The 15424-nt window shown below is 41.4% G+C and overlaps 2 protein-coding genes across 2 annotated transcripts in view; one reads left to right on the plus strand and one right to left on the minus strand.

The window, feature by feature from the left end:
• itga9 (integrin, alpha 9) overlaps window positions 1-7524 on the plus strand; it is a 50796-nt gene extending 43272 nt beyond the window's left edge. The window contains exons 27-28 of the mRNA XM_062400789.1: window positions 3267-3386; window positions 5272-7524. Of these exons, the coding sequence (XP_062256773.1) occupies window positions 3267-3386; window positions 5272-5370 (219 nt within the window). The 3' untranslated portion in view covers window positions 5371-7524. The remainder of the gene's footprint in view (window positions 1-3266; window positions 3387-5271) is intronic.
• A 7434-nt stretch (window positions 7525-14958) lies between these two features.
• The window catches only part of LOC133966536 (zinc finger CCCH domain-containing protein 6), a gene marked incomplete in the record, with an annotated part of 8006 nt that continues 7540 nt past the window's right edge, over window positions 14959-15424 (minus strand). The window contains 1 exon segment of the mRNA XM_062401520.1: window positions 14959-15424.

The raw sequence follows: 15424 nt of genomic DNA on the forward strand, positions 1-15424 counted from the left end.
TGCAACAAGTACTTGAAGCTGCTCTAATCACTTTTTTTTTAACAATAACAATGGCTCAGACTATGTGACACATATGCGACTACGTGTTATAAGCCTTATTATTATTATTAACCTTATTGCACTTTTCATCTCATTTATTTAATTTGATTGTTCTCAGTGATTTGCAATGCTTTCATCCACCTCATCAGCAGCAGCACAACTGTTTAAAGATAGACAAACTCTAAAAAAACACAATCTATCAAACACAAAACCGCACACAGACTAAATAAGATTAGCTGTAGAATAAAGTAGAGCGTTCAGCTGCTTGATGTTTGTCCCGGGAATCGATGAAAACCAGAACAGTAGCTAATAGGACAATAAATATAATACTTTAGCTCCCTGTTTGGGTTTTCTAACAGTTCCATCATATTGAGTTTGGAAGATGACATATATATATGTCAACTTTGCTGGGTCTTAAAGCTCTCCTGGCCAATTCAATACAGATAAATGTAATTGTGCTTTAGCCGCTCTAAACTACACTTAGATTTCACCCTTTTTTTTCTGTTTACTGTGATTAAATCGTCACAACTTGGTAAAATAGAACCGAAGTTATATCCACTAAAGGTAAGTGAGAAATTGTGTTTGTGTAATTTGAGTTAACTGAACCTTTAAACCTTGGATTAAATCAATTACATCGAATTTTTTTTTTTCCAAAGTCACAGGTTAAGACACAGGGCAAAACTGCAGCAGCTGGCAAAACAAGTGCGCCTTGCTCAAAGGCACTGTGCCAGGGCAGGTTGGGGCTCGGACCTCACCACATCAATAAGCTCATATAAGGCATATTTATTTTTATAAGTACAGTCTATCAGACTGTGGTTAAACATTCCTCGAGCCGCTGATGTGCTTCACTCTGCACAAGGATGTGATTCCAGGGAACAGCTGGGAACTGGGGGTATAATGGATGGTTCCACTTCCATTGGCTGTTTTCGGGGCCCTCAGCTGTGTTCAAGGACAGACCCTGCCCCCACTGTTATTTGCTGAGTGATTGAATGGCCCAACAGATCAGATGCGATGATCACACTGAGCACCCAGTGGGCTCTCAGTGGGATCCCATAAGTGATTAGGGTGCTGACCGGGCCGCAGCTCTACTGACCCTGAGCTCCAGACGTGCCCTGGAAAGTTCTGACCTGCTATGAATACATCCAAACCATGCCACTCTCTCAGCACACAATAAGTGTGCTCATTCCACTGACTACATCCCTCAGGATCCCTACTGTCCTGAATACACACTGCAAAGTATGATTTGTGGTCCCTGCTCGTGCTGCTCTCAGCAAGCCTGCGGATTTTCTGCAGAATAACACGCTCGCCCCTCATCGACTATGACATGTAAACAAAACCCACATAAATCCATATGTATCTGCTGTAAGTGTGCGAGTTGCAAACTTAGCATCACACAGCAGAGTTGAATGAACCTCGCTTTCAGCCACACATTCCCGGAATTAACGGATGTCACATGTTAAATCGGGAAAGTCAAAGAGCAACGACCGGCAGAGCTTTCATCTTTTTTGATCACGCAAGCACTTTGGCATCCATAACAACGGTTAGATTCCAGCGCTCGGAGGAAGGGGGAGGTGTTAATGTGGGAAAGTATTCAACGGAGATTAATCTTCACTCGGTTTCGTCTTGGCAGTTGGCCTCTCATGCCACATTTGTGTTCAAAGCCCTTGCAGCAGTGAAGTTCCTCAGTATCGGCTGAAAGTGTCCCTCTACTGTTTGAAGTGACATATTATGCAAGCTTGTGAGTGACATATCAGAGAATGCACATTATTTACCTTTATTCAAGATCATTAGTGAATTAACGATCAAATATTCCATGACACTATGTGGAGTTTCCATTCAGTGCAGGATAACCGGTGAGTAATAAAATATTTCACTCTAGTCAAACCACTGTTAATTCATCAGATCAAACTAAGTGGTGACAGTATTTGTATTGGAAATGACAAATTCACACAATCAAACAACAAAGAAAACTTTTTTGAAATAGAAGTTTATTAAATGACATTGTAGTTGAGCAAAACACTATCTATCTAGCAGTCGCTGATGAAATTAACTGGAGGTCAGTGTTAACTCATGTCATCGTGGGAAAAGGCCTAAGCAGCTCTTATTTATTATGGAACAAAGCTATTTTTAAAGTTTCCCAACCTTCCCGATTTTACAAGATAACGCTCAGAAGCAGCTTCAACCAATCATGTTAACAGCATCTCTAAACTGAAAAAGGGAGTGGATGATTTATTAGTTTGAATTACGCTGATCATATGAATGCTTGACACTGTACTATGAAAGAGTAATGGTCAAGCTTATTAACTGGCTCTATTATGTTGGGATAAATATAAGTATTTCAGCTTTTTCTCTTCTCTTCAGTGTATTAAGTTTAAAAGCTGAAAGTCGGCTGTAAATTGAGCTCCTCCCCCCCAGAAATCACTAATCTTGAAGCTTTTAAAACGCCTTGTCAATACTTCTTCTAGCTAGCCCCCTAATGAAGCCAGGTAAAGTGACAGGGACCAACATTTGATGAGTGATTGGAGCATGTAAACTTTATTGTGTAATAATCTAATTAAGGTGAACATGAATGTGAGCATAATATGTCTCCTGTAACCAAAGTAGTGGAACAAATCAAAAATAGATTTGTATGAAAAGTCAAGGGAGAGTCAAAGTCAGCAAGGTTCATCCTCTGGAGACCACGAGTGTACAACATTTAGCAGTAATCCAAGAACGTTACTAATAATGTGAATTAAAAATGTTTGTGCTACTAAGAGATGTTGGCCTTTGCTGTGTGTTTGCATGCGGGACAAAAGTCATAGAACCCTTTTCCTGACCCGGGTGTGTTAAAGATTTACTTTGAAACATGATAATGTACACTATAAACTGATATTAACTTGTTAATAATTAACAAGTATATAATAATCCATGTGGATATTTGTTTGTTTTGAATGATGGATCAATTGATTGTTTACTTTATTCAATAAATTCCATTAGTTACCTGATGCATGATGTTTTTTTTGCTTTGCTTTACATCTTTTGAATAAAGTCACGAGTTTTGACGCCAGCTAACGCAGACAGAAACAAAAATGTGTTTTTGTTGTTTGGTTATCGTTGCACTACATTGCATCATTAGCAACTCATGACTCAATGTGCTCTCCTTGTGTGTGTGTGTGTGTGGGTCCCTGCCTGCGTGTTTCGTATGTGAGTGTGACTCACTCACTGACCGGAGTCTTGTTGTGTTTCAGCTGGTGTTCGAGGCTCTGCACAGTCAGGAGCCAAGGGGTTACGTAGTGGGCTGGATCATTGCCATCAGTCTGCTGGTGGGAATCCTCATCTTTTTGCTGTTAGCTGTGCTACTATGGAAGGTAATGCAACACATGAGTACAGTTTCATCGCCCCCCCCAAAAAAACAAAAACCTCAGTCAGAAAACCTACAAGGCTGCTTGGTTTTTCTGGTAAGAACTTGCTGAAGCTACAACAGTAAATAAGATGCAGTTGTCACAAACTTGTATCAAAGCCAGAAGTCCTGTGACTCCCATCAGACGTCAGCACAGTATACAGTTGTACAGATACAGATGGAGGCAAGGGAAGAAGAGAGCCCCGGACCTCAACCGTGACAAGGACAAATCACAAAGTGGACTATAATTCACACCATGCCACTAACATGAAAGAAGAATCTAAAGGGGAAACGGCAATTACACTGATGTCCAGAGGCCCTGTTAGCACAAAACTCCTTTTCTTTTGCACTGCCTCATTTTCCAATGGGAATACCACAACTAAACCTTGGAATGTTGGTCCTGGGATACGTGCCCCCCCCCCCCCGAACCTCGGACCTTGCCAAAATAAACCCCACTTACAAGAGCAGCACATGTCCTGTATTGCTCTTTTCAGGAAATGCCTGAGGAGAGCACAGGTCTGAATCAATAAACTTGCCAAATGTAGATACAGTAAATGAATGGAGTCGCAGTGAGGGAGACGGCATCCCAGTGTGGCTGCTATGTTTACATACACGCTAAGACTCCCCTTGCCTCTCCTTCCCTTCATAGCTCCTTTATATTACACTTTGCAATTGCATGTTGTAGGTGTGTTTAATGGAAATCAGAAAACAGTATCACATTCCTAGAGAAACAGAATATTTCTACAGGGTAAGGAGTTGAATTGTGTCCATCCATGCAGGAGGTTTTTATCAAAGCATACCATGCCATGATGGTTTTTAATTGATTTCCTTTTCAATTAGAATCCATCACAGTGAGCCCCTTTAGTTATTTTATGTCATTGTTGTAATTATGCAGCTGCAATAAGACTTTTATAAACCATTTTCATTCAATGTCACTCCTAGCAGTAACCTGCGGAATAACACTGCATTTACAAGATATGCAAAATCAAATACAGAAGACCACTAAGAAAAAAAAAGGTTTCTGTTCTGCAGCTGAATTTCATAAATCTTATGTGCCATAGTGCACCTGAATGCACCATTACAGGGTTTAACGCAATCCCTTCCAGCACTTACCACACTGATCAGTTTACAAAGCACATGCATGTTTTCTTTTTTGAGTCCAGAAATGTAATTAAGAGAGAAATTAATATTTATTTTAAAAAGTTTAGGATGTTAAAAGGATTTGTTGCGAGTCTTCAGGAAGCAGTTCCCCCATGATAACATACATTTTACAAAGAGTTTGACACTGTAGTCTGACTAATACAGGATTTTTTTATATGAAAATCTTAATACACTGGATCAGACAATATATTTTTTATAAAGAAAGCATTAATATTTTTGATAAGGATTCCATGAATATTCTTTTCAGAGAGTAATGATTAAGATATGCTCTGACCGTTGTTCTCTGTTCAAGAGCTACATGATTAATATCACTCCCATATCTCACAAAAAAGATTAAGTTTCCAACTCTCTGCAAAAAGCAATTAAGCATAATGTCAAACTGTTCATTAAGTGAACACATTTACAATTATCAATATGCCTGTGGTAATTTAATAGTGGGTGATAACATCAGCCCGCAGTTGAGTTCTGGGTTGCACATTATCCAGTTTTGTCTGAAAAAACATTGACCACCTGAAGAGAGGAAAATCTACCCTGACAAGTAATGTTACTCTTTGGAAAGTGGTCAGCACTAATGTAATATGATTTGTAGGTAATAAGGAGGAATATGAAACTGCATGTTTCTTACCCCTGCAGTCAGATCTGACCACAGATACACCTTTACCAACACCACTCTTCTTCTCATTCCTTCACAGATGGGTTTCTTCCGTCGGCGCTACAGAGAGATCATCGAGGCTGAGAAGAACAGGAAGGACAGCGATGAGAGCTGGGACTGGATGGAAAAGAATCACTGAGACCTGCACTGGGGGGGTCCCAGAGGAGCCAAAGCGATAAGGGATTGGGTCGGGAAGGATCCAATAGCACGGGGTCTCGCAGGCCCAGCCGCAACCGTGGCACCGGGCCCTTCAGTCTTCCATATGTGGAAGAGAAGAATATTCTCCATATTTATTTGGAGACTTGACTTATTTTTTTTGTGGGTGGGGGTCCAGGAAACAGGCTTCTGAGGTGACAGTGTGGCTTGCCAGAGGACACTTGCTGCAGAATTCAGCTAATCTCAAAGGAGGTAACTCCAGGCCAGCGGAGCGGGGCTGTTGATGGAGACCCACATCCGTACGGAGACGGCATGAATACTGGTGGACAACAAAACCCTCAGGGCTGCATTATATAACAAATTTATTTTTATACATTCACTTTAAGCCATATTGTATAAAACTGGGCTTTGAGAAGACCTGGGGTTATGAAGGCCATTATAAACATACTTGCAGTATGTTTTCCTAAAAGCACTGATGTTTGATAAGAATGAATGAAGCTTCTCAGCTTTACTTTTTATGCCAAAGATCTGTCCAGTATAGTATAGGATTTGAGTGAAAGATTGTATCTTTTCTGTGCTGTTTCCGGCTTATGGATATCTCTTCTACACATCTGGGCGCCCCTGCCTCCCACAGATAGTCGGACTGAGCTAATTCTTCTGTTTTACACCCACGCACACAATGATTGACGCTGTGTCCTGATGTCATCCACCAGTGTTTTTAGAGTTGTCTCATGGCCGCGAAGGCCCAGAGAGAACACCCTCTGAGGTCATTCGGCCCCTGTTCAGGATGCAGTAATCAACAGTCCTCTGTTATTTCTGAGCTCTCAGTTAATGCTTTTTATTTCCCATGTTTCCTTTGTTATCCACGGCTGAAAATTCAGCACGATGGGTTGTAAATTAAACTGCAAACGGCGCTGTTCCCATTTCAAGGTTTGCGACTTACCATTAGCATTCCATTTGTTCCGGTCATGCTTTTAACTAAGCTTGTTTGTAGGTGTTGAAGTGGATGTAACGTAAAAGGTTTTGGAGCTCAAGCTGCTTTTGCAAAGAACTATTGCTCAGGTATACAGCTGGCTTTTTAGATGGAACCCTAAATGTCCAGACACAAGACCTGATCGTGTTTTTTTTTCTTAAAGAAGAAAAAAAAACTTTCCAGACTTCAGCTAAGCCGACTGTTTAATTCTGCCATTATATTATTATGTCTTGGGCTTTGACGTGAAATATGAGATACATTACTCTCCCCGGCCAGATGAAAGTCTGTGATGGGAGTCCAACTACAGTCATTTGCAGGGGCCCATGGCATGACTAATGCCCTAAAAATAGGTGGGAATGTGCAGCACTCAATCACTACACATAAACGAGCTCTTTGGGGCTCACGGGAAACGTTCATTTTAAGTCAACATGGAGGAATGTCAGCGCCCGAAAAATCTGCCCACCACTAAAGTCCGAGGCTCATCATCGTTCATGGTTGTTATGTGTTTTAAACGTCGGGCTAGAGTGTGAATATAGTTTTTGCAGAACACAATGAATTAAATGTTAAATCAAATGTCCCTCAAAAAAGAATATTAACTATTTGACACAGTTAAAGAGCTTTATTTACAAAATAATGAAATGAGAACATAATTTTTTAAAGGAAAACCTGCATCCTCAGGACTTTGGGGTAATTTTGAATCGGCCCTGAGTCAGATTGAAATGTGCAATGCCAAAGAATAAAAAAGAGTATATTTTAAGACGTCAGTGCTAAGTCACTTTATGGCTCACTATGATTGCTTCACTCTCTATTGTGCTGAATGAATCTTTTACTGATACGATACACTTTATTTCAACATTCAATTCCACTGGCACGATGGCATATACTGTACACATTCACGTCTTCCCTCTGCATCTGTAAAGCGATGCCACACTTGTATGCAGAGAAACCGACACTTGACATTTTTGGTAACATTTTAACTGTGATGGTTATATTTTGTTTTGTTATGTTCGTTTGTTGTCAATGTTAATCTCACCGTTATTTGGGGGTTTGTTCTGAGTATACTACTGTCACTGAATATCATTTCCATTATAGAGTGCTGTATGAGTTTAAAGTCATGTTTGAGCTATGTATTTATCTGTTGATAAATGTTAGAGTGAAATTTCATGGCTCCTGTCTGCCGTTTTTTTTTCTGAAGGTGTGTGGTGCTCTCTACTGGCTGCTCTGCTGTAAATGTAAAGGCAATAACAAGAGCATGGAAGACAGCACCATCGTTATAAACGTTCTACCTTCTGTAATATCAGTATTGTCACTGTCATAACATGTAATTTTAATATAAGTGGGTTTTGTACTTTTAGGAATTAGTAAAAGTGGGCCACATTACTGAACACTAACTATAATAATAGTATATATATATATATAATTTTTGGAACATCTTTTCTGAACACTAATTGGGAATTGATTATTAAACTCTAATACACAATAAGACCCCTTTTTCCTTAAAAACTTTTTTAGGGAATTCTTTACTAAGATAAATAGTGTTGTTTTAAACAAGCTGTTATTGTCAATAATGCTTCAATCAACTTATGGCAAATATAATTTTGTCTCATTTAAAGCAGTAAATGGGTCAGTTATAATAGATATTTTTATTAAAATATCTATTATAACCGACCCATTTACTCATAGAACTCAATGTTTGGTAAGACCCAATTCATTGTTCCGTCCACTTTCCCTGAAAACTTGCTAAACTATGAAGTTTACTGTTCAATTACAAGTTGAGGCAACAATCTACGTTAAGAGAGATTTATAGTCTAAGCTTTGATGTCCCACATATTCTAATCCCACTTTCCTGAATTATTAACCAGTTAGTTGATGATTAAGGTAAAAGTTGATTGATTTCATAATAATGATTAAAACCCTTGTAGGGAAGAGCTGTGCCACATTTGTACACATAACAATACAACAAGGAGAATGCAAAATGTCCTTTGGTCAGGTGACAGCAGTTGCTATGAAACACCGTCATCTAGCCCAAGCTCCCCTGTAATGCACAATGAATTATTAATACAGCTACCACACTGACTGGAGAAGGAAACAAGTGGGGCTGCTCCCATTCTATTGACCAGAGAGTATCACTCTGCTAACTATGTCCTCTTTACTGGATCATGGCTTGATAAGGACGACAGCGGTGGAGCACGTGGTCGCACCAATCGCGAGTCATTTATGCCATTTGGTGCTGTTGTGTGACAGTGCGGAGGAGCCTGAGCAGTTCAGCCACCTGGAGGAGGCGGCACAGGATGTGGCTAAAGCTACTGAGAACATGGCAGCAGTGGCCTCCAGGTACTTACAGCGGGACATTTACTGGAGTAATTTGTGTAACACTGTAGGTGCAATAGATTGTAAAAATCCCTTGACAACATATAATCTAATTTAAATTACGTAAGAGACTGATTTGTGTGTGTATACTATCAGACCAACACCTGGCTCTTTACTTCCAGGCGAGTACGTGAGACAGACGATGAAGTTTTGCAGATGGAGATGTCGTGCCTGCTGGAGTCAGTCACTGAGTCTGGAGAGCATGTGCTGCTGGCAGCGCAGAAACTCAGCATTCAGCCCAGTTTGGCTGAGCACAGAGAGGAACTCATCACCGCTACACAGAACGTCTTCCTGGGAGTAGTCAAAGTATAGTATGACCTCTATTTGTCCTGGCTGAAAAAAGGGGATCTGCAAATGTCTTACTGAATATTCCATATGGAATAATATATTTATCCTGAAATGAACAGGGATATGCAGAAAGAATTGCCTGCCCTGTCCAATACCAGACAGTGACTGATTAATAACAATGATGGCTTCCAATAGATTCATCTTCAGCAGCTGCATCTGCTTTACTCACTTTCAAGGTTTCTTGTAATGCAAATGTTTTCCAAATGTTAGCTACTGATTGATGGCTATGTGTGTTGTCATGTCTGTGTACAGACTGTCTATAATTTATGAAAAGGGATCACATCAACTATTCCTCGTGAACCGAAAAGAGGACAGAAGTCTATTGTCCTAAAACTGTCATAAGTTGTTATAGCTTAATTTTCAAAGTCAAACTGTTTCCTCTTCTCGCTAAATACTTTGCTGATCTGTCTCAGCACTCGATCATGCACTTGTACTGCACTTTGTAGAGAGGAAGCATGTTATTTGGAACCCACTGTATTTCCAGAGTTTGTACAATATTTTTGTCTGTACAGACACTTATGTGGCTGAAATCCAGGGAATTTAATACATGCACATCACAGCGGGAGGTTTTCTGCACAGAAGGTTCACAACAGCAACAAATCCTTCTATGTGTGTCACCATTCTTTTTAAAAAAAAAGATACAAATGTCAACCTCATCATGGTGTTAGAGGTATTGTCAAGAGTTTTCCGAAGTCCTTGTCCTCCGGGGACCCAGAGTGTCAATATAATAGAAGTTGAGATAGTTGGAACCGATGGTTGATCAATACACAGTTTCACGCTGCTTGCGTTGATGAGAAAGTATAAGAAACTTTCCAGCAGCAGCAACATATTGACCTCATCTATCTCTCTGCTCATAGGTTCTGTTGGTGGACGATGGCGCGACTGTCAGGAGAGTTGTTGCAGCTGCTGATCGAGTGTTGGAGTGCCTCTCTGAGCTCTGCTCTTCCTCAGACATGAAGTCTCTGCTCAGATCTTTCCAGGTGTTCTCTGAGGCCCTGTTACTCCTCAACAGTCTGACAATAGAGAGAGCACATTCCTTAAAGGATCCTAGACAAACCAATCAGCTTCTTGACTCACTGGACACCCTAAAGAGGTGCATCTCCATGCTGCACACGGCCATGTGCACAATCATCAAACACCCAGCAAGTGAACAGGCACAGGAAGCCAAGAGGTACATTCTGTACAAGGTGCAGAGCACAGTGAGCGACATAATCATAACCCTTAATAGGGAATGTCATATAGGATCACATGGTCCTGTTGGTTATTACACAGGGAGGAAAACCAGTTTGCTGCAAATACTGACTAGTTCCTCCCCCTCTTCAATCCAAAGCAGTGGCTTCGACAGCATGGTAAGAGATCTTGTGTTTCACTGTATGCTCGTGGCAAACTCTTCTCGAAGAGAGTTTCAACAAAGAGTGGTCGGCCACTGTCGTCACATCCTGCAGTTCTGGTCTGACATGAAAATGATTTTTAATTCGTCTGAGAATCTTGATGATGGGAGTCTTGAGAATTCCTTGACTTGTTTGGTGCAACAGATACAAATGCTTGACAAAGATTTGATGAGTGCGATTCTCTATCAAGTCTTGGACACATTTCTAACAGCATCTTCAGCACATGAGGAGCAATTAAGTGCGATGAGACAGATCCTTGCTGCCGATTCCTCTACAAAGATGGATCTCAACTTTTTTCAGCCACTAGTGGAGGATTTCATAACCTCCACTGATGGAATAGCACAAGTGGCAAATTTTATCTCAGCTGTGGCCGTTGAGGCGAAGAGTTTGGAGAATGTGGAGAACTCACGGGCATGCCTCACAAGAGTCAGAGCTCGGATTGCGCCTCTTTCACTGGAGCTGGCGGGTAATTCGATGCAAACTGTTCAAAAGCTTCATGAGGTCTGTCAGAAATGGGAGGAGGAGACCAGTCAGCTTCAGGATGCTATAAGTGATATAATGGATGTGAGGGAGTTCACTAGTATTGCTATTAATGAGATGGTCAATGACCGACATGGATGTGACGAAGCGTACAGAGAGCAGAGCTACAGACTGTTTGATAGAAATGCAACAAACCTCAGCTGTCACATGAAGTTGGTGATCCACTCAGTGAGGAGGCACTTGGATACAAGTGATAACCCCATCTACAGGAATGGCCTCCTGGTCCTGCTGAAACAGGTTCAATCATCTCAGAACAAAGTGGCTGAGTCAATCAGGGACATGCTTTTTGGTACCAGTCTAAATGTAGAGGTATATTCTACCTTTTCAGACAATGTATCAACAGTCATTCAGCATTTCAAAGTGCTGAGAGAGGGACTGGATGGTCAGCAGCATCCAAATCTCCTGAGCCCACTGCGAGAGGGGGCACGTCAGCCTGAAATCTCACAGTTAGATTTACCAGTAAAAGACACCTGTGAACTGAACCTGGATCATATGATAAGAGGCTCTCATTCTCCTATTTTGGAGGTTATGGAGAAGGATTCCCATGCCGAGCATGAGAAGGAGCAGTCAGATGAGGAAACCATAGAAGCGGAACTGCCTCATAAATATGACATTGATGATTTAAAGAGCCCAGCTGTCTCCGAAGTACCCACACTGATCCACAAGCCTAGAGAATTTGACCTTTTACCCCTTTTGTATGAAGTCGTGACTGTGACTAAAGAGAAAGATGTGACAGTTCTCAACCAAGCCTGCACTTGTGTTCTTGAGGTGTCAAATTGTTACGCTCGAGCTGCAAAGGAAGCTCTGGCCATTGTGGATGCGGTTGATTGTCAAACGTTGGAAGGTTTCCGAGCAGAGCTGGTGTCGCTGACGCCGCTGCTCGTCCAGACGGCTCAAGAGACGGCAATGAGCTCAGCAAGGAGCACAGAGAGCATCTACAAACACAGCTCACAGTTTTCTGACCTTATTAACAACATAAGGAAAGTTTTACTGCCAGTAGCCGGATCCTGGCATCAAGCTGTTTACACGGAGCTGCAAAGAAATCTGCCAACAGGGGCAGCCACTGCCACGCAGCAACTAAATGAAGTGATGAATTTATGTGCTGACGTGGTCCAGCTGTTGACGTCATCGGATTTAACCTCACACAGTGACGGCCAAGAAACGTTCAGTGTTTTACACAACAAGCTAAACAAAGCCCAGAACAACACAAAGTATCTGGTCGAGTTCTCCGCCTCCATGGATGGACAGGTAGATCAGCTGGAGGGACTCTGTATCCTCTGGGGTCTCTCTATTCAGATTTTGCTAAATTCTCTCGATAAGATTTTGGGAACATCAGCGGCAATTAATCAGCTGAGCCCTAAGAAGCAGCTGTCGGCATTGTCGGAAAGCTCACTTCGTATCCAGGAGGCCGCAAGGGTCACCAGCCTAAATTGTAGAAGTGGTTTCAAATCAAAACAGTTAACGGGCCACCAGGATGAACTGAAAACCCTGAGTGAGGCCTACGTTGAAGAAGCAGATGAGCTTGACTACATGCCAAGAGTGATGCAACTTGCAAAATCTGAATTCCTTAAGAGACGTCTTTTGATTAAAATTAGAGTCCTCTGTGGTCATTTAAGCAAAGCAAATAGGGATTATGATGCTGCACTACAAAATATTGTCAGCATTGCGTATTTTGCAGCCAAACACTACAGGGAGAATGACGTAGAAGATACAGGGCAAAAATTTGAAATCGCGTCCGAGGAACTTTTAGAAAATGTAAAGGCTGCAACAAAAAAAGTGGAAGACTGCTTAAACTACATCCAGGACCCACGCACCCGTTCAAACCTGAGGTCTATCAACGACCACTTGTCCTTTCAGGTTTCTGATGTGATCAGCAGGGCAAGGCTCAAGGTAGAGACTCAATTCATATGTGACACACTCAGTTTGGAAGTGCAGATACAGTGCTGGTCAGCTAAGGCTCACTATGTGGTGGAGGAAATCAGGAAGCAGGATAGGGTTCACCAAGACACCAAAGATCACATCAGGACGGGTCTACAGGGCAGAACACCTGAAGACGTGCTGGCTGCAGTTCCATCTAAAGTCAAAGAAGTAGACGTTTCCTCTGACAAGGCAACGACATCCTGGCTGAAAGGCGACACAAAACGTGGGGATGCTCCAGAAATAAAGAGAAAGGTGACAGCTTTGGCCAAAACTGAACCTGGATATATGAACAAATTTGTAGGTATCTAACGATTGACAAGATTTTAACAGATTTCTTTATGCCACAATAAATCCAGCCCTTATTTTTCTCTACAAGGACGGTGCCGGGTTTGGTGCGTTCAAAGCTTCTTCACTGACCTACACCTCCCTGTTTCTAAAACAAGAAAGTAACAGCTGGGATCCCAAGGACAACAGAATCGTCCAGATGACCAGGAAGATGGCCGACACAATATGCTGCATGACTCAGTACTTGAAGAAGAAAGGCCCAATACCAGTAAGACCCATCAGAGGTCACTTAGTCCGTTCTGTCTTGATATTTGCAGACACAGTTATATGCAAGGATTTCTCTTTTCAGAATAAGCAGGGATTTGTCACTGCAGCCAAAGATGTGATCTCAAACTGCCAATCCCTGACTCAATTCATCGGAGTCATTGCCAACCATTGCCTGGATAAACAGAGCACGGTCGAGCTGTCACTCATTGTTGAGCAGATTCTCACCATCACCAACCAGCTCAACATCATCTCCAGGTCAGAAACGTTTAACCCAAAAGTCACACTGAAAACCAAGCTTGAAAATATTACCAGAATTGCACAAAGTAGAGCACATTTGCCTGCCCAACAGTCGCCTTGAATGTAATTAAGGAGAACTAAATTACACTTACTGATAGACATCAGTTAACGTCTCAGTTAAAGTCTCTGTGCTGCAGTTTTCAGTCGTACATCTTGACCGTTCACGTCATTCACCCTTAGATCCTTTGCTTGAGTTGTTCTTGTTCACCAGTGTTTTCCATGTTTTTTCAGTTCAGCCTGTTTGAGTAATTTCCTAGTTTTCAGTGATGTTTGTGGATTTTGTTTTGTAAGAACTTTAGCCTTAACTAAGGGACACGTTATGTTACCTTATCTTACTCCTGCATTTTTGGGTCCACCTGCTCATTAAAACCTGACACTATGCCTTTAAAGAAAGTTGGAAAAATCCTCAATCTTCGCTAAAATGTAATGGTTTCATTCAAGACACGTATCACAACCTTAAACCAAGTTTCCTGGAAATGTTTTGTATAAAACGCTCCTTGGCTAAAGTTATAACAATGAAATGTGATGAATATCCTCTTGTTTTAGCGTCAATGCTGTAACACCCGGGTGCAAATCTTCTGATGAGATCCTGGTGAAGAACGCACAGAATCTCCTCCAGACGGTGCTGCGTGGGGTCCATGCTGCTGAGACAGCCTGCATCATAGTAAATTTAGCAGCACAGACATACACTGACAAAACCGTAATGAGCACCTCTGGGATTCAGCCCACATTATTTATGTAATGCCCTGTGATTCGTATCCTGAGCTGGCAGACCTGTACAGTTACTCTCTTATTCCAGGGTTTGAAGCAGCCTGAGCCAGACTCGGACGGCGCTGAGGCTACAGCTCTCTGTTTCCAGTGGAAGAGGAATCTGGAGATGCATCGAGCTCAGCAGACCTCGAACCCAAAGACTGATGAGCTGGGTTTGAGGAAGACCTCATCGCACCCCGTAGCCCCCAGTCTTGCCCCGCCAGTTAATGTGCAAGATGGCTTCAAAAAGTAGTGCCGGTCTCCAGAAAAACATGTACCTCGACTGATCAGATTTTAGATTTGACACCAACCAAACCCTTGCAGATGTCCACAGAATGCCTTGCTCTAATGTTGTATTGAAAATGATACGTTATAATATTTGTAAATGCACACTAAAATTAAACGTTTCATTTTTATCTGCAAAGTAAAATGGATGTTTTATGTCTTTATTTAAGATAATGATAATAAAATCACTGAAATGTGACGGGCATGTGTGTTGTTACAATATTTTAAAGTATTATTATAGCCACCATACTGACAGGAACAAAATTAACAGTATTCATTAAAACACTCCCAAAAAAAACCACACCGTATAAGTGATACAAAATATGCATTTACATTGTGGACTATGAAAACGATTAAAAAAAGGGAAATGGCTTAGCTTCAGTGAAACTAAAAACAGCTGTCAATCAAAAACAATCTTCCAATTGATATGCCACCATAGATCTACAACAATCGACCTCTATAACACACAATACCCCATGTGATAAAATGAACTGAAATAAGATCCAAAATAGCCATAACTTTCAACACATTAAACACAAACACAAAATACAATTTCATCAGGATAGTACTTTTCTTTCTTTGCTGACGTCTTTTGCTGATTATCTGGTTGT

This window comes from Platichthys flesus, chromosome 12 (assembly GCF_949316205.1).
Source record: "Platichthys flesus chromosome 12, fPlaFle2.1, whole genome shotgun sequence".
NCBI classification, from domain to species: domain Eukaryota; kingdom Metazoa; phylum Chordata; class Actinopteri; order Pleuronectiformes; family Pleuronectidae; genus Platichthys; species Platichthys flesus.